Source organism: Parambassis ranga, chromosome 13 (genome assembly GCF_900634625.1).
Source record: "Parambassis ranga chromosome 13, fParRan2.1, whole genome shotgun sequence".
NCBI lineage: Eukaryota > Metazoa > Chordata > Actinopteri > Ambassidae > Parambassis > Parambassis ranga.
Genome location: NC_041033.1, coordinates 3,311,248 through 3,329,463, shown reverse-complemented (window position 1 = coordinate 3,329,463; position 18,216 = coordinate 3,311,248). Strand labels below are relative to the sequence as shown.

At 40.5% G+C, this 18,216-nt stretch overlaps 1 protein-coding gene across 18 annotated transcripts in view; it reads left to right on the top strand.

Moving 5' to 3' along the window:
• The window catches only part of myo18ab (myosin XVIIIA b), a 91,725-nt gene that overhangs the window by 53,674 nt on the left and 19,835 nt on the right, over window positions 1-18,216 (top strand). For all 18 annotated transcript variants that reach the window (XM_028420397.1, XM_028420394.1, XM_028420395.1 and 15 more), the window contains 13 exons: window positions 3,775-3,918; window positions 4,412-4,501; window positions 4,867-4,986; window positions 6,310-6,421; window positions 8,349-8,476; window positions 10,409-10,563; window positions 10,921-11,044; window positions 11,398-11,505; window positions 11,657-11,749; window positions 13,270-13,380; window positions 15,151-15,255; window positions 16,049-16,195; window positions 16,724-16,837. In XM_028420397.1, coding sequence (XP_028276198.1) covers window positions 3,775-3,918; window positions 4,412-4,501; window positions 4,867-4,986; window positions 6,310-6,421; window positions 8,349-8,476; window positions 10,409-10,563; window positions 10,921-11,044; window positions 11,398-11,505; window positions 11,657-11,749; window positions 13,270-13,380; window positions 15,151-15,255; window positions 16,049-16,195; window positions 16,724-16,837 — 1,551 coding nt within the window. The remainder of the gene's footprint in view (window positions 1-3,774; window positions 3,919-4,411; window positions 4,502-4,866; window positions 4,987-6,309; window positions 6,422-8,348; window positions 8,477-10,408; window positions 10,564-10,920; window positions 11,045-11,397; window positions 11,506-11,656; window positions 11,750-13,269; window positions 13,381-15,150; window positions 15,256-16,048; window positions 16,196-16,723; window positions 16,838-18,216) is intronic.

The window sequence follows — 18,216 nt, the reverse complement described above, 5'->3', positions numbered from 1 at the left end:
CAATGCTAACTAATGTGGTTTAGCGTTGCCAGGCCTCATCCCAGATGAGGACCATGTGGGCAAAGCAAGTGCTTTTTCCCCAATGTTAATGTGTGTCTAAAGACCACTATTGGCGTTCCAGCTCTATTGAAACAAGTTCAACCCATTTACTTCGTAGCCAAATGAGCTTTCTGGATGCTTCACAGGTTACCCTTTTTAGACACTTTTGCCATTTTCCCTTAGTGTGTGTGTGTCGTTCCACCAGAGCGAACTTGACGAGTTGAAAACACTGCCGCTGCCTGTGGGGATGTTAACTTTCTTTGTGTGTGTGTAACTTCTCAGAAGTTTTGATGTTGCTCGTGGATGTTTTCTCATGTGAACACAGTTAATTTGGTGCACAGTTTTTGTATATTTTGTGTGTGTGTGTGTGTAGAGATTAAGCTCTCATTACGATTCCAGTTTATTCTTTCATGCTACACTAGGCCCTGGCCTACCAGCTAAAATTACATTTTCAAGGGCATTTGCGTTTCACTTCACTTCTCTCTTCCTCATGAACGGCTTGGGTTTGAGCCTCGTCTCCTGGGGTAAACAGTAATCTCTTGTAATTGATGTAGTTTGGAATTAGGTTCATTTCTTTTGGACCGTTGTAAGCAACTAGCTGCTAATGTGCATTTTATAAGCAGACGTGGTTTGAAATCTCACTGCAGAAAAGAGGAACACGCTTTACTGCCTGCTGTAATACACCTCAGCCTCAGCAAGCCTCTGCGCAGTCATTTTCACTCCTGCTTTCCTGTGAGGTTTGTTGGTTTTTTTTGAAGGGGATGGTGAGAAAGCTGTAAATAGAGTGAAAATAGAAGGAGTGAGAAAATGATACAAGGTGAGATGTCGCAGTTTCATGCCTTGTCAGTGATAATGAAGCAACTTTTATGTGGGTGGTGCAAATACATATATCGTTAAAGGGTCACTTCACTCCAAAAAAAAAAAACACAAAAGGGAAGATGATCTGCAGTATTCCCATTCCCAGATAGATAACACAGAGAAACACACAGAGATAAAGAGCTGGTAGAAGAACCTTTAAACCTTTAAATACAACTTTATTTACATGTATAAAAGCCAACTTATATTTTATATTTATTGTAAAACAGCAGCAGCATTGAAGCGTCTTTGATTATTATCCCAGCATCTTCCGTCATCCTCCTTTCGTTGACAGCCGTCATAGGTTTGTCCTGTTAAAGTCTGTGACCCTGACTTGAACTAATTGTGTAGTTTTTTTTTTCAATGATAACACTCAAAAAGGTAAATTTGCAAAACAAAATCAGTTAGTTTGCTCCTTCACTGTCTGTCTGCCTGCTCTGGGGAACCTCTCCTATTGCCTTCCAAGATCCCCACCCCTTTCCCCAAGGGAGCAGCTTTTCAAAGTACTTTGAGAAATAAATGAGGAGGAGGAGGAGAAAGGGGGGAAAGCTGGAGAAAGAAACTGAGCTTCACCATGGGGGAATAGACAAATAGAAGAGATCCGCTGGCTGCTTTGAAGCCCTGCAGTCTGTCTCTCCTCTCTCTATCTCTTTGACATTCACAGGGAACATTTGAGAGGGAAGGAGCATGGGGGATTCCAGTGCCAGCCAGCCAACACTGAGCCTAATTAAATAGTTGCCTAAAGACAGAACCCCCTCCCCACCTCTACCCACACACCCACCTTGACTGGGAACAGGTGGGCTCAGGCAGACGCTCCTGCTTGATGAGTATGTGTGTGTATGTGTGAATTCAGGGTCTATGAGGAGGCCTGCTGGGCGCCAGGTGTAAGGAGGTAGAGGGCAGAGGAAGATGCAGACATGTCAGTGGTTCCAGGTGACTACTGTTTATTTTCTCCCACAGCAGCTCCAGTCTCCATAGACTGGAACCTGCTGCTGGTGAGTCATAATCATGGTCAAATGTAGACACACCAAAAAGGATTGCAAACAGCACTATCAAACTGTCCCCTGTTTCCTTGCTCCACAAAGCTTCAGCGGAACTTTATCAGACAACGTTTATCTTTGCATCATCAGATTCGATTCAGGTTTTTTGCTTATAGTATGCATTTTTCCATCCAACCTTTTGTCCTCGCTATAAATTGTTAGCACGGCTAAAGTTTCAGCTCTCTAAGCCATCCATTCTCACAGGTGGGTCGCAGTTCTGTCATTGTCTTTTACCTGCATCCACATGGGGGAGCTTACCTTAGTGCCTGTATTTGGATTCATTTCCCTTCATTTTCTGGACCTGTCCTGTACTACAGGGTCACAGCCTATCCCAGCTGTCAATGGGCAAGAGGCGGGCTCTCAGCCTCAGCTGACGGGGTGTCAACATAGAATGCTTATTTAAGCCTAAACATATAAATATATCATAATATAATGGCAAGCAGACAGAAACATGGCTGGAAGCATTGCTCTTTTTTGTCCAGGTGGTGCACTGCTGAATGTGCAGTTGTATACATCACATTAATAATACTCCATCCATTGTCTTTTGTCACTAATCTAGTGCCCGTATGCACAGATTGACAGTAACCAGGTGACTACATCACAGATAAACATGCCTCTGAATGCCCTCTGAGTAACCTGGTTACTTACTGTATGTTCATGTAAACACACTGAGGGAGAGAAGAAAGAGCATTATAATAGTAAGTACATATCACAATTTTTAGAGTGTATATTTAAATATCCAACTGGCCTCATGTGAAGTTTGTGTTGTTTTTATTCCTATTTCAATATTATGATTCTTAATCAACATAAGATTGGATTAAAAAAAAATAAACTTTCTCCCTTGGGGAAGTTGAGTCAGATCAGAAAGAGTGTGGGAATCAGAGTTTGTAAAAAAAATTAAGTGAAACTAGTCAGATCAGTGTTTCACAGCCTACTCCTCAAGTCTGAAGCTTTGATCTTGTCACACACACATTTCCCCTTCACCTCTGTCATCCTGTTTTAAACGGAACAACTGGGCTTGATTCTAATTTGGTGTCTGTGAACAAGGTTTATAATAAATTGCACATTTTAAATTTGTATCAAGTATATATTGAATACTAAATATTGTTGAGTACATTTAGGTGTTAAAATGCTTGCTTAAGCATGCTTATTAATGATGTTTTGACTGGAGCTCCACATAAACAGTGGTCAAAGTAAACTTGTACTCTGACAGTCATAGTGTTAGAGAAAACCTGCACAAAGTAATAATGTGAACCACGATAAGGTTGAGGCCTTAACCTCTGTCATCCCATTTTAAACAGCAGTATCTGGTGTACAAGGCACTACAAACACTTTAACTGGCTTTGTGCTAACCTGACCCAGGAAGGTTTTCAGGTATCTGTCCATTATCTTTGAAACAAAAGCAGATTGTTTTGTATTTTTCACTTTAAGTGTCTGTAATGAGTAACTGATGAGTCTCTCAGTCATACCAGGCTTTTCCGTGAAGAGCAATTCAGCCTGATTGTGATATGAATGGCTCTACAGATTAACAAGAAAATGGCTTAAATTGCACTTGCTCTGAGATTCCCACTCATCAATGCAGTAAACTGTGTGTTATTGACCACCTCTTATCTTAAACAAATGCTGCAAATGGAAGCGTTGTGGGCAAATCAAATCAGAAATGTAATTCCAAGTGGACTTAGCTGAGATATATCACAGACTGCCACATTGATTTGTGACCAAATATAGTTTGCCCTTTTTCTCCTGGTGTTATTGTGAAGTAAACAAACAATGTCTGTCTGATGTCTTTCTGCATCATGTCACTTCTGTGTTTTTCCTAACGTTGTCCTGTGTGTGACAGATCCAGGATTTGGCCATCCGCTGCATCCAGAAGAACATCAAGAAGAATCGCGGCGTCAAACACTGGCCGTGGTGGAAGCTCTTCACCACCGTCAGACCTCTGATAGAGGTGCAGCTCACTGAGGAACAGATCCGTGGCAAGGATGTGAGTTCACAGAATAAATACAGTCAGCCACTGACCTGCATTATGCATATCGTCATATTTACATCCACACATATTTCCGTCATGTTGCAAATGCAGTGTAATCCCTATAAATTAATCATTTTTTTATGGGTCAGCCATTTTTTTGTCATGTGATGTCTGGATGTATATGAGACAAATGTTAAATGTAATAAAGAGTGACTTTTTTGCAATAGGTTGTTAGTTAAAACTGTTATTTCAAATCTTAAATTTGTTTAATTATATAATTTTAAACTTAGTTTTGGCTGTATCTTTCAGACAGAACACATGATGCGTTCAGGACCATGGAAAGTTGAATATCTGACAGCTCTGTCTGATACAATATAGAAAAAAAAATGTTTTGTTTTAATAATAATCCTAGCCAACACTCATAAGTACAACCATACAATGTATTAAATATGAGATGTCAGTGCATGTTTTTTCATCTGTGTAACTACTTCTGAATGTTTACTATTAGGAAGAGATTCAGCAACTGAAGCAGAAGCTAGAAAAGGTGGAGAAAGAGAGGAACGAGCTGAGACTCAACAGTGACCGCCTGGAGAGCCGGGTAAGCACACACAGTCATAGAGGTCACGCAACTGGGCTGTGTCTGAAAATAATATTAAGATTTCTATTAAGATCTTCTCTGTGCATTTTACACGAGATGACAATAACACATTATTACACCGTGTCAGTACAATAATGATAATACAACACACTGCCATGCTATGACTATGACTACACAAACAACTTATTGAAACAAATAAAAATAAAAAAACATCTAAAGATTGTGTAGGATGCAACCAAGCTCACCATCTGAAGATGTTTTGCTGACATTTTTACAGTGAGATGTTGCAGGCTATCTATTAATACAATATAGACGATGTCTTGACATGTAACGTGTGGTTTTGATGTGTGTGTCTGTTGCATCAGATCACAGAGCTGTCATCAGAGCTGGCTGATGAGCGGAACACCGGGGAGTCTGCCTCCCAGCTGCTGGAGACAGAAACTTCTGAGAGACTGCGTCTGGAGAAGGACATGAAGGACCTGCAGGTATGAACATAAGCACACACACACACACACACACACATGCTGTCATGAGAATTGTGAAATTATTCTGTCAGGCTTTCTCCACCACCATCATCCATTTAGTTAATTTCTGACATGATATTCTATTTTTTATTGGCATAGTTTTTTCACAGTGGCTGCTCAGATAGCAGTTGTTGCCTGTAAATGCCTGGGATTATATGTGGGACAGATTTTTTCCTTCATGACTGTGTGATTGAAGGAAAGGCACAAGGGGGCAATGTGGGCATTCATTGATGTTGGGAGTGTCGCAGTGGATCGGCCAGATGTGTGTGCATATTTGGATCAGTCTGTGATTGCAGCAGCTTTTCAGAATGTGAGCCAGGAAACCTCATATCTTAAGTTAAAATTAAGATTTAAGTGAAAAAACAAAAAACAAAGCAAGATTTAGGTTGTAATAAAATATTAAAACAGCTTTAAATTCAATTCAATATTCCGGCAGTGATGGGGTTAAAGACACTAATGCCAATTGTTTTGTTGAAACCATTTCATCACCCCTTAAACTTATATTTATTAGTAAATGTTCTTTCTAGTTGTGTCATGCCTTATTGTCAAAGATCCTAAGCCTGACTATCTTCAGGAGAATTTCAGAGGGTTTTAAGGAAGGGGCAAAAATCATCTGAGGTTGTATTTACCTGCTTAGATGATGTTTTATTATATCCTAAAACATTTTTTACTTTTAATGCTCTGACAAAAAAAATCAGAACAACTGGGCTTGATTATAATTTGGTGTCTTTAGGGTTGGGCGGTATTAAGGTATTAAGGTATACCGGCGGGGCACACAGGTATCGAGCGGTAGTATCATTTTTAATACTTCAATAAAAAATGCAATCCACTGAAAGGCGTTTGATGGTATCAAAATTTGGATACCGCCCAACCCTACTGTAAATATAGCTTATAAGAAAATTTACCAAAAATATAATGAAAAAAAAATTGTTGAGTACATTTAGGTGATAAAATGCTTGCTTAAGCATGCTTCTTAAAGATGTTTTGACTGGAGGTCCACATAAACAGTGGTCAAAGTAAACTTGACTCTGACTGTCGGAAGCAGCCTGGGTTGCATAGTAACAACCTGCACAAAGTAATAAGGTGAACCATGATAAGGTCGAGGTCCTAATCCTAATCATATATAATAGCAGGAGATATTTCAATCATGCCTCAAATATATAAGCCTTACTTCACATGTCCCTGAGGTGTTTAATGTGAAACCTGAAGGACTCTGTAACACTGTAGGGGCAGATGTGTTGACGTTGTCATAGAAACCGCTTCCTCTCCTTCCTCTTTCACCAGGCCAAGTTTGACAGCATGAAGAAACAGACGGAGTCCATGGAGATGGAGGTGATGGAAGCTCGACTCATCAGGGCTTCAGAGCTCAACGGCGAGATGGATGACGATGACACAGGTCAGACACTCCTACACGCAGACCTGAAGTGAGCAAAGTAGCACGTCCTTCCTCTGCAGGCAGTAATTACCAATCTGCTGTTCACATGTTTACATCGTGCTGTTCTAAAAGCACACTCACATACATGCTAATTGTTAGGAGTTGGTTAAAGCGGCTGGACGCCCACAATGGTGTTTGACTGATTATATGTCTTCTTAGGACTGTGTGGGCAGGCACAGATTGCATGTGATTGGCAGCTGTTGAGTTGCGACAAGTTAAGCGGTGTAACATATTACTGTGTAAGCTGTACTGTTTAGACATAAACTAGCCGTGGAGGATGTTTCAGGTGATGCGTGGCAGTCAGTCTGAAGTGTCATGGGCACGTACCACATGGCTGCACATGTCCTGAGCAGTAGTTTCCTAGTTTGGTTCCCAGTTGGAGATTAATAGCTCCGTGTCATTTCTTTGCTCTCTTTGACTCTTGCTGTCCCCCTCTCCACAGTCCCCAACAAAATAAAGACAAAAACAAAGATGGTTTTCATCAAAGATATATTGGAGGCTGCACATTGTAAAGATGTCATGTCTGCCTTTAGACTGCAATATTGAGCTGCCTTCTCAGAGTTGGGGAGTTGTGGCTGAAGTGCAGTGGTTCAGACGGTCATATCGATTGGTTGACATTAACTTATAGCTTTTAATTCTATAATTTTGTGTAAAAACTTTATCATTCTGATCGCTGTGGGACTTGAGATGAACAAAAACATATAACATAATAATTTTGAGTTCAAACAAAAACAGCATTTTAGCAGAAACACCTCACACCCACTGTTAAGTACAGTGGTGGAGGGCTGATGAGGTCCCTACACTATGATGAGGTCATTTTGTGTATTATTTGTGAACACAAAAAACATAGCAATAAAAGCAAAGCATGGACTGTAGTCTGATTCAAAAGTCAAGGTTGACAATCAAATGCATGTGTGTGTCTGTACAGGCCTGAGAATCCAGATTCGAGCCACTACAGCCTGGTAATCTGAGCGTAGCCGATAGCATGTCCACAAACGATGTAATGTGCTGCTTCTATATAAAGAACTTTTTCATCATATCAACACCAAAACCTGTTGGCCGCCAAGTACAAAGACTGTCAGTGGGGTGACTGCAAATTAATTGTACATGTATTTAATAAAAGAAGAAAAAAACTGATTATTAGGAACCTGTAAAAGCAGCAAACTTTCCAATGATAAAGCTGGTACAGAGAAACTGAGTCAGTACCAAACACGACAAAATGCGCCATTTTGAAAAGATTTAAATGGCCTGTCTCAGCACATATCAGACTTGTATTGTGGATTTTCTTTTTTCTTTTTTTCCTCTGCTCACTGAATGAACTCTACATACACGTACTCCCACGCAGATGGTACAATAGTAGTAATTCCCTTCCAGACTTCAAGAAAAGCCCAGTGTGTGTTCTTCAGTAGCAACTGCAGGGGTGGTGTCCAATCAATGTGTTGACAAAAGACAAGAAAAAATATCCAATGCCAAGAAGTACATTACAAATAGATTAGTTCAGAAGGAAAGATCAGTTCCAGGCAGCTGGCTTCTGTGCGAATTCTGAATGTACGATTGATTTCTTTTAAGTGCGCTTGAATTGCGATTGCCACAGCTTTAGCGGTTTGTAGAGGTTACATGAGATGTAGCAGTTTTATGTTTTGTGCTGGAGACAGAACACAACCAACCAAACACCAGTACCATTCACTCATTTCAGTTCCTGAAAGGGAGATGTTTGAATTCAGACTTGTTTTCGAAGCCTGACTTTCAGGTGAAAATCAGTGAACTTTAACTCATCCCCTTATTGTTAGGATTCAGATTCAAACTTTTTAAACCGATGTTTAAAAAGCACATGTTCTCTGCTTGTTATGCTGCATGGGGCAGATTGTGACTGTGCTGATGTTAACAGGAGGAGAGTGGAGGCTGAAGTATGAGCGAGCCATCAGGGAGATTGAGTTCACCAAGAAGAGGCTGCAGCAGGAGTTTGATGACAAACTGGAGCTGGAGCAGCAGAACAAACGGCAGCTGGAGAGGAGGGTGAGTCGACACACCAATATACACATTTCCAGCGCTTAATTTTTAATGATACAAATGTGTTTCAAATCAAAACCCACAACAGCTACACTGGTGTGAAAAGTGTTGCCCCCTTCATGATTTCTTTTTTTGTTTTGTATGTTTGTCACACCTAAATGTTCCAGATCAAACTAATGTTAATATTAAACAAAAATAATGACAAAATGCAGTTTTTAAATAAGGAGTTTATAATAGGAAAATAAATCCAAACTTACATAGCCCTGTATGAAAAAGAGATTGCCCCCTAAACCTCATAACTGGTTGGGCCACCCTTAGCAGCAACGACTAAGTATTAGTATTGTTGATTCTTTTACAGCGCGGCCCACTCATCTTTGCAGAATTGTTGGAATTCAGCCACATTGGAGGGTTTTCGAGCATGAACCACCTTTTTAAGGTCATGCCAAAGCATTTCAATCAAATTCAGGTCAGGACTTTGACTAGGCTACTCCAAAGACTTTGTTTTTCTGAAGCCATTCAGAGGTGGACTTGCTAGTGTGTTTTGGATCAGAACCCAAGTGCTTCAGCTTGGGATCATGAACAGATGACCCAACCTTCTCCTTCAGGATGTTTTGGTAGACAGCAGAATACATGGGTTCATTTACCACAGCAAGTCTTCCTGAGGCAGCAAAACAGCTCCAGACCATCACACTACTGAGATGTTTTCTGGCAAAACTGAGACCAGTCTTTATGTTCCTTTGCTCAGCAGTGGGTTTTGTCTTTGCTGGCCATTTTTGCCCAGTCTCTTTCTGATGGTGGAGTCATGAACACTGACGTTAACTGAGGCAGGTGAGGCCTGCAGTCCTTTGGATGGTGTTCTGGGCTCTTTTGTGGCCTCTTGCATGAGTCGTTGCTGGGAAGGTTCACTGCAGTTCCATGTTTTCACCATTTGTGGAGTCCCAAAGCTTTAAAAATGGCTTTATGACCCTATTCCAGACTGATAGACCTCCATGACTTTATTTCTCATTTGTTCCTGAATTTCCTTGGATCGCATCATGATGTCTGGAGGATCTTTTTGTCTGCTCCACTTTGTCAGGCAGGTACTGACTGAAGTGATGTCTTTATGAGAACATGTGTGGCAGTTATCAGGCCCAGGTGTGGCTAGAGAAATGGAATTCAGGGGGGAATCACTTATTCACACAGGGCCATGTAGGTTTGGATTTTTTCCAACTTAATAATTAACACCTTCATTTAAAAATGGCATTGTGTGTACTTGTGTTATTTTTGTCTAATATTTAAATGTGTTTGATGATCTGAAACATTTTACGTGTGTTGTAGTTTTCTGATTTTATTTCCTGTATCTCTTCTCTGGGAGAAGTGAAGCGGACAAACATTCTGATCATTCTGATCCCCCCAACATCATTAACCCCCATTTGTCATAAGCCCCACATCCATAGGAGATTCTCACTTTGCAATTATAATGAACATTCTGTCTGATCTAGCTGCGTTTTTGTGATGCTAAATATAGCTTCTAACTGTGAATTCAGACAATTACTTTTGTACATTTTACATTTGTCTGACAGGAAGTATGTACCACCCTATTATATTAGTGTAATGTATGATGTATTATTGCACAGACATCACAGAAAGCAATTCAATTCCACCAATTAAACTTTGATAGGCTTATAAAGCTGATAAACATACACTATAGCCAACAGGGCAAAGCTGTCATAAAGACAAATCGTGGCTAATCTGAGGAATCTAAATTAGACAATAAACATTACTACACACATTATGACATTAGGTTCAAAAGTTAGAGTATCCAACTTTTTGTGTTTTAGCTGCATTATAAATCACAGGATGTGCGTCCTCCTGTATGGCTTATTTGTGTATTTTATGGTAAGAGGCTGTGAGATGTCTTCTTACTCGTGCTGTGCCGTGTTTTTGTTGTCTGTGCAGATCAGTGACCTGGAGGCCGATAACGAGGAGTCCCAGCGAAACATCCAGCAGCTGAAGAAGAAAACACAGCGGCTGACGTCTGAACTGCAGGACACCAAACTTCACCTGGAGGGACAACAGAGCCGCAACCACGACCTGGAGAAGAAACAGAGGAAGTCAGTACACAAAACACATCCAGACAAAACATCCAAGTTGAAGAAAGTTTAAACAAAAAAAAGTAAAGGATAATACACCTGGTCTGTACATACCGGTACATACAAGTTCACACAGTCGTATTACCATGTGGCTGTTGTAACAATAATTATGTCCCAGATTGGTTCTAGCACAGAGAGCATCTGTTTTGCTGTGTGTGTTATCAAGGGACATCTAGCTGTATGTGTGTATGCTTTAGTTAACAGAGAGATAATTCAGTATCTTCCTCTGACCAGCTCAGCACATTTAAAGATCATGAATTTTGCCTCCTCGATGTTGTTGTATTAGAGTGTTAATCAGTGGAGCGAATGTGTTTGCAGGTTTGACAGTGAGCTTAGTGCAGCCCAGGAGGAGGTGCAGAGAGAGAGGAGCCTCAGGGAGAAACTGGCTCGAGAAAAAGACATGCTGACGGGAGAGAACTTCAGCCTCCGGCAGCAGCTGGAGGTACGTGTCTGTGCGCTCCTCCACACATGAAGGGCTGCTTCATGCTTTCTGTGTCCGCAAGATACAAAATAAAACATTACGTCGCCCATACACCTGAAGAGGAAAACGGAGGTGTTCGCCAATATCTACACAATTATGATTCATCAATAACAGAGTGCAAGGACACACAGTTGGCGCACAGAAGTCTGCGGATCATGTTTGCACTACGCATGTCGACAGCAGATGAGTTTGTTGTGGAAATGTTTGTCTTTGTGTGTGAATAGCAGCTGAGTTTGGTAAATATGTGTCAGCTCCATGTTTAAACTGTAATTCTCTGGTGTCCTTCCCTGTAACTGTAACCATCTGTCCTGTAGGACAAAGACCTGGAGATGTGTGCAGTCAACCTGAAGGTGGACCAGCTGGAGGCTGAGCTGCAGGACCTCAACTCGCAGGAATCCAAGGATGAGGCATCGTTGGCCAAGGTCTTCTTTGCTTCTCTCTTGATTTTTCTCCCTGTCTTTTATTGTATGTGTTGCTGCATTTTGCAGTCAGTCGAGGTTTTTACATTCATACAAACTCACAATTACAACTCAAATAGAATTCTTTTCATAGTATTTGTGTGTAATTTCTCAGGTGAGGAAGCAGCTTCGTGACATGGAGGCCAAGGTAAAGGACCAGGAGGAGGAGCTGGATGAGCAGGCCGGCACCATCCAGATGTTAGAACAGGTACAGGCTTAAGACTTACTGCTAGTTTTTAACTTCTTGAGGTAAACTAATTGGTTTGCGTTTTCACAGCGTCTACAAACCAGTTTTTCAGTGGACATCAACTGTAGTAAAGTCACTACATTTTTTTTCCACACATCCACCGCTCCAAGAAGAGTCAGTCATGGCTGCATGCTTTAGGATGGGCAAAAGTTTTTGTTTCTTATGATGACACTGTTAATTAAGACACAAGTAGCATAAAGTGGTTGAAATGAAATTCAGCATTTTAAACTTTTTTATTTTGGTCACATTTTTAGAAGCATATGCTGCAGATGATGCTTTTAAGGACCATATCAGTTTTCTGGGATTAAACTGTGTCATTTTGGCTGTTGGGTTCAGGATTAGATTTAAAATGTAATTGCTTATCCTTAAGCCAAATTATAAAAACCCCTCCACATATCCCACTGTGGACTCCACATGACGTGTGACTTGGAGTGAAACTTCCTGGGAATGGATGGAAGCTGCATTGTATGTGGTAGAAAGGTGATGTCTGAGACCACCACCTCTGTTAAGGAAAGATTTTACCAACAGCATCATTGGCTTCTTTGACTCCTCTTCAAACCATCTGTCCTCTCTGTCTAAAAGTCTAGTCTGCAGGTCCAGTTGCCTCACTTCAACCTTTGGACTCAACATGACCCTCACACTAACAAAATGTCCTGTTAGTGCCTTACTTTCAGTATTTGACTAAACTATCACTGTAGTTGACACTCTTCCCAAGACTCTGTTTCTCTGTGTGGAGACGTGCTAACTCCACTCTGGCAGAATTCGTCTGGCTTTCCTCCCATTCTAACAGATTTCCACCTGGCATTGCCCATGCCAAGCCCATCACAACTGTTAATCTAATATAAGCTGTTTTTGATCTGGTGTTTGTGGAGAGAAGCACTGTTTGGAGATTTGTCAAACCGGATGGGTCGCTGGTTGGTTGTCAAGTTAAGTGGGAGAGTGCACCTCTACTTAGCACATACAGAATGATATCAGTCCTGTCACTCACTAAAAGTACAACATAAGTGATTTCCAAAATATTACCAGTCAAAGAGTAAAGACTTTGTGAGAGCAGCACAATGTCAGAGGGAGGCAGGGTGCCTGAATGCTTCTGTTAATGCAGTCAAAAAAAAAATCCCAAAGAGGCAGAGGTCTTTAATCTTGATCCAAAAGACAGACACATAGTAGACCTGGGAGCCATTGGCAGTAAATTACCTCAGCCCCATGCTGTCACTGATATCTAAGGAGGGACATACATGGGTAGATGTACTAATCATCATCCACAGGCTTAACAATGGGAGCTGTAGGTACCAAAGGTTTCTTAATAAATCCGGGGGAAAAAAAAGACCCAAAAGTGGATCCATATAAAGATAAAAACACAAACCCACCCTCAGCTCCTGCAGCAGACTGAGTTCAACAGTTATTTTATTTGCTAAATATAGAACAGCTATAAATGTACTGTATGGAAATAAGTGTGTGTCTGATCTGTGTGTGTCTTTCAGGCCAAGCTGCGTCTGGAGATGGAGATGGAGCGCTTGCGTCAAACCCATTCCAAGGAGATTGAGAGCAAAGACGATGAAGTGGAAGAGATCAGACAGTCCTGCAACAAGAAGGTGAAGACGTTTATTTACACTTATGTACACTTATATACTGTTAGTTTAAACTTTGGCTTTAACAGTTGCCATTTAATGATCAATTCCATGTTTATTGATGGGTTATGATGTGATTTCCCCCTCTAGAATATATCTCTAATGTTGACCAATAAGAGCACAGATCTTTCTCATATGACATATTATGACACAATCTGTTTTTTTCACCTCACCTAAACTGTTACACATTAAAAGCATTTCACTATCTCCCATAGGCTTTTATTTTGAAATGTATAATGGCAATCCTGAATTTATAGGACAGAAGTTTGGACTTGTGTGTCTTTATGACCCTTTTAAAATTGTTTAATCAACACGCAGCTGTTATAATTTCATTTGTCGGGTCACATGAATGATTTAACTTTTTCCCGAGTCACATTTGTTTGCTGCTCTGTCAGAATAATGGCTCCCATGGGTGGCCTAAACTATTAAGTGAAACGAGTACAGTGGACTGGAGGGGCGTGTGGGTGGATGGCAAAGTGAGTGAGTGGGTGGCTTGCTTTTGGAATCATGTTAAGCTTTATTGCTGTTATTGCAGTTGTGTTTGTTTTGCTGACTGCCCCTGTCACTGCCCTCCACCAGTCCGGTCCTCATTAACCCACGCGTAATTAGCTTTTTCTACAAATACACAAGCTGGGTGCTGCATCCACACACACTATGTCTTCCAGTGGCATTTATATAGCAGTGTATTGTGATAATGGATTTCACAGAATAAATGGTGAATGAGGGAGCAGCCCTTTCCATTTTATGATATCTGTTACGATTCTTGCTTGTTTTGATGCATCTAAAGTTTAAAAAATACACTAAAGTTTGTTTTTTTTATTGCCAATAAGATAATAAGAGTTCATACATAGCGCTTTTGTTCATTAGAGATCTCATTGCCAACAAATATGAAAAAAAAAAGAAATATTGCTAAAATGTTGTGGATACTATTGTTTTGCATGAACATTAAATGCTAATGTGTCAGACATTAGGGATGTTGTCATGTTTAACAGTGGATAAGAGCAGATTTATCACAGAAACTGGACCACAGAACTTAACTAAGCTAATGTAGCTAGCTGCTAGTCTCGGTTTTTACACTGCTGCTTACAAATACAGTATGACACTAGGCATGTGTATTGCAGCATGGTAGAATAGTTAAAACTTCATATTTTGCATGTTTCATCACTCAGTGTAGAGTACCGGTATCCCCTCTCTCCTGGGTTTTCCCTTGTTGTCATTTGGCCAGTTGCCATGCAGGCACTGTTATATCAAACCTTTCTTTAGTGGAATTATCATATTACGATTGGTTAATTAAATGTGTAGAGTTGAAGGAATTTGGCTTCTCCTCATATGACCCTTTCTGAGCTATAATGAGCGAACAGCAGCTCAGTTAAACCGTTATCAGTTTAAAATCCTCCACAGGGCAGGCACGTCTTTCTCTTATGCTCAACAACATTATGACACACTCTTTGATGCACACACTGGGGACACACTGAGAACAAGTCAGTGTATCTCATTTCCCTCTTAATGTTGGGTTAACACTGGAGTATAAGGGCATGTATGTGGAAAGATTCTGTGGTCTACAAGTTTTTGGCAGAATGTATAATGGACGTGTCAATGATGTAGAAGTCTGTTGAGAGTCTGAACCATTTTCCTGGTCAGCAACAGTAGCTGATCAGGTCCACTGCTACTCCTACTCCTACAGGTATTATGTGGCTTTAGATGATCACTAACTATGAATCAATTTCGCTGTAGCTGAAGCAAATGGAAGTCCAGTTGGAAGAAGAGTATGACGAGAAGCAGAAGGTGCTGAAAGAGAAGAGAGAGCTGGAGTCAAAGCTTCTGACAGAACAGGACAAGGTAACCACACAGTGTGAATTTAACGGCATCTCACACACAACCTGTAAGAGACTCCTGTGCGATTTCTTCCAACATTTCTGGACGGTAAAATGAGTCACTCCAAATTAGAAGAGTACACTACGCATCCATCTGCCAGCAGGACTTGATCTTGACCTTCGTGTCTGTCGATTTCCTCTGCAGATTCAGAGCACTTCAAATTTCATTATGCTTTGGATAGTAACAGAATGTTAGCAGTGGTATTTGCTCAAATAAAGCACCACTGCTGGTGCGGTGTGTGTGTGGGTGGAGATGTGAGGTTTATTTGATTTTTGAGTCATTTATACTGACTGAATCAAATCATTGCTGTCTACAGATACAAATGCTAAGTTCAGGCTGATGTCCACACTTTGACAGCTGCTGGTGCACTCAGACCAGTGCAAATTATTGCAAGGAAATGGGTGTAAAACACTTGTTCTCCAATATAAAGTCCTAAATCTTAAAGGAAACAGCACAATCATGGCTACAAGTAGAGAGAACACAAACATCTTTCAGTGTAACAGACACAGATCATGAAAACATACTGGATTGCCATCTTAAGTCTTACCAATCTTGGAAACAAAAGGTATGTGCTCCACATGATATAGATATTTAATAGTTCACATCTTGTATGTATGGTTTTTTTTCAATATCTTGTTAGTAAACACACTTAATTTTTAACATGTTCTGGAATAAAAATGATTGTGATGAAATCTAAAGATTTGGTCTAGCCTGTAATTCAAACCTGTTAAAACATGTCTCTGGACATTGTTTCCAGGTGAGAGGTGGTGACATAGAGACCGAGAAGCGTTTGAGGAAGGACCTGAAGAGAACCAAGGCTCTGCTGGCCGATGCTCAGATCATGTTGGACCACATAAAGAACAACGCACCCAGTAAGAGGGAGATCGCTCAGCTCAAGAATCAGGTACAGACACAAAAACACGAGGCGTGGTTTGTTCCGTGCTGTGGAAGGCTATGGTTGAGTTTACACAAGAAACAAAACCAAATGAAACCAATCTGGCATTCTGCGCAGTTCAAAGCTCAGCATTATTGTCGGTATTAGAATATGTAGATCTTTGTTACCTATTACAACCCACACATTTCATTGAGAAGAGGCTTCAGAGAAAATAGTGCCAATTAAACCTCTTACACTGAGTTCTGCTTTAAATAAAGTAAACAAGGAGTTGCCACATATTTGAAAACCTGGAGAGATAATCACAGTTCTGTGCAGCGTGGAAATGTGTTTGTTTGTTTTGCTTCCTATTTTGCAGGTTAAGGATAAGTATGGAGAAAAGACGCATATTAAAAAAAAAGGAGAAAACAGTATTGAAATATTTTAATATTTATTCTGATGATCAGTCCATCAAGGGCCGATGATCAGCAGCAACTGACTGCTGAAGATCACTGTACATGCTACATTTATTTCCGTCATCTTATCCTCCCTCTCTTCCAGCTGGAGGAATCTGAGTTCACCTGCGCCGCTGCAGTTAAAGCTCGTAAATCCATGGAGGTGGAGATTGAAGACTTGCATGTTCAGATGGAGGACATCTCCAAAACCAAACAGGCGGTCAGTACCAAACTCTTTGGATCTCATTTCTAACATGTCTTCATTAGCGACACAACCACCAGGCAGCAGTTTTGACCAGGGTTATATTTAATGAGGGTTTAAAGAAAGGAAAAATCTGAAGCTGTCTGTCAGGTTTGGTGTGTTTTTGATGCTTTTATAAGGCAGCACCATCTGTGCTGGTATCAGGGCGGCAGTAGATATGTCAAAGCAGTGCCTTTAGTCAGAGATAGGGGGGTTAGAGGACACAGCTGTTCCCTCAGCTCATCCTTCGTCCTCCTACTAGTCTTCACTTTTATCACGTTTCCTTATTTTTTCTAGATGATGAAATTTTTATTCTTTATTCTGTCTATTAACTCAGCATTTTACCCTTTTCGCCTTTCCTTCTATCTATTCTTCTCCTAAACTGTTTGACCTTTATACTTTCTGTCCTTTAGCTGGACTTTTTTTCGTACTTATTTCCCATGGCAGTCTGGTTTTTTTACACATCAGTCAAAGTGCCTTCTATTCATTCACCCTCTGTATCATTGGGGCTTAATCTCCTTGAGCCTTGTCTCCTGCCTGCTAAAGAGAAACCACTGACTGTAAGACATATTTGGTTTGAACAGGCTGAACTTCATTTAAATAAGTTTGCCTGCGAATTTTAGAAAGGTGACTATTATGTGAGGCAAGGGTAAAGATAATTAAGCTGCAGGTTAAATGCAGATACAAGGAGAGAACGGGTGGATCTTGTCCTCTTTAAATGATGAGATTTTAAAGTGTAATAGGACACATGCAATTCAACACTAAACTTACTCAAATGTTGCATAAGGATCTTGGTAGTGTCACCACCTCATCTACAACCGCAGTTTATTTTTTAAACTGAGGCCTCGGGAGGACCAGCTGTCTGTCAGCAGCCACTTTAGAACCTTCTAGAAGGTTTTAATCATTTCCTTAATGAACCACCTGCACATTATCAGACTGAGAGAAGCGATTAAATGACAGTAAGCCTATCTAATGCTCAAGCTGCTCTATTATTTGGTAGTAAATTGTTGAATTCACCCAATAAACACAATGGTGGCGTCCGTCTGAGTACAGTGTAATGGAGTTTAGTAAACAATAATCATGTTAAACTGCTGTTTCTGTGATGCAGTGTTTACATTTCAGTCTCATCAACGTCACCTTCCTTTTTTATGGTTTGCAGCTTGGCTGGTGTAGGTCAGGGGTGAGCAACTATGACCTTTTTAAACCTTTTTAAAATAAATAGGCATTTTCTTTTTATTTATGTAAAAGAAGATTATACTGCCACAACGTTAATACTACTACAATAACCCACTGACTCAGTACCATCATCATTTTATGAAGCCCTTCAACTTGCAGATTTTCTGCTGCTCTTTGTGATC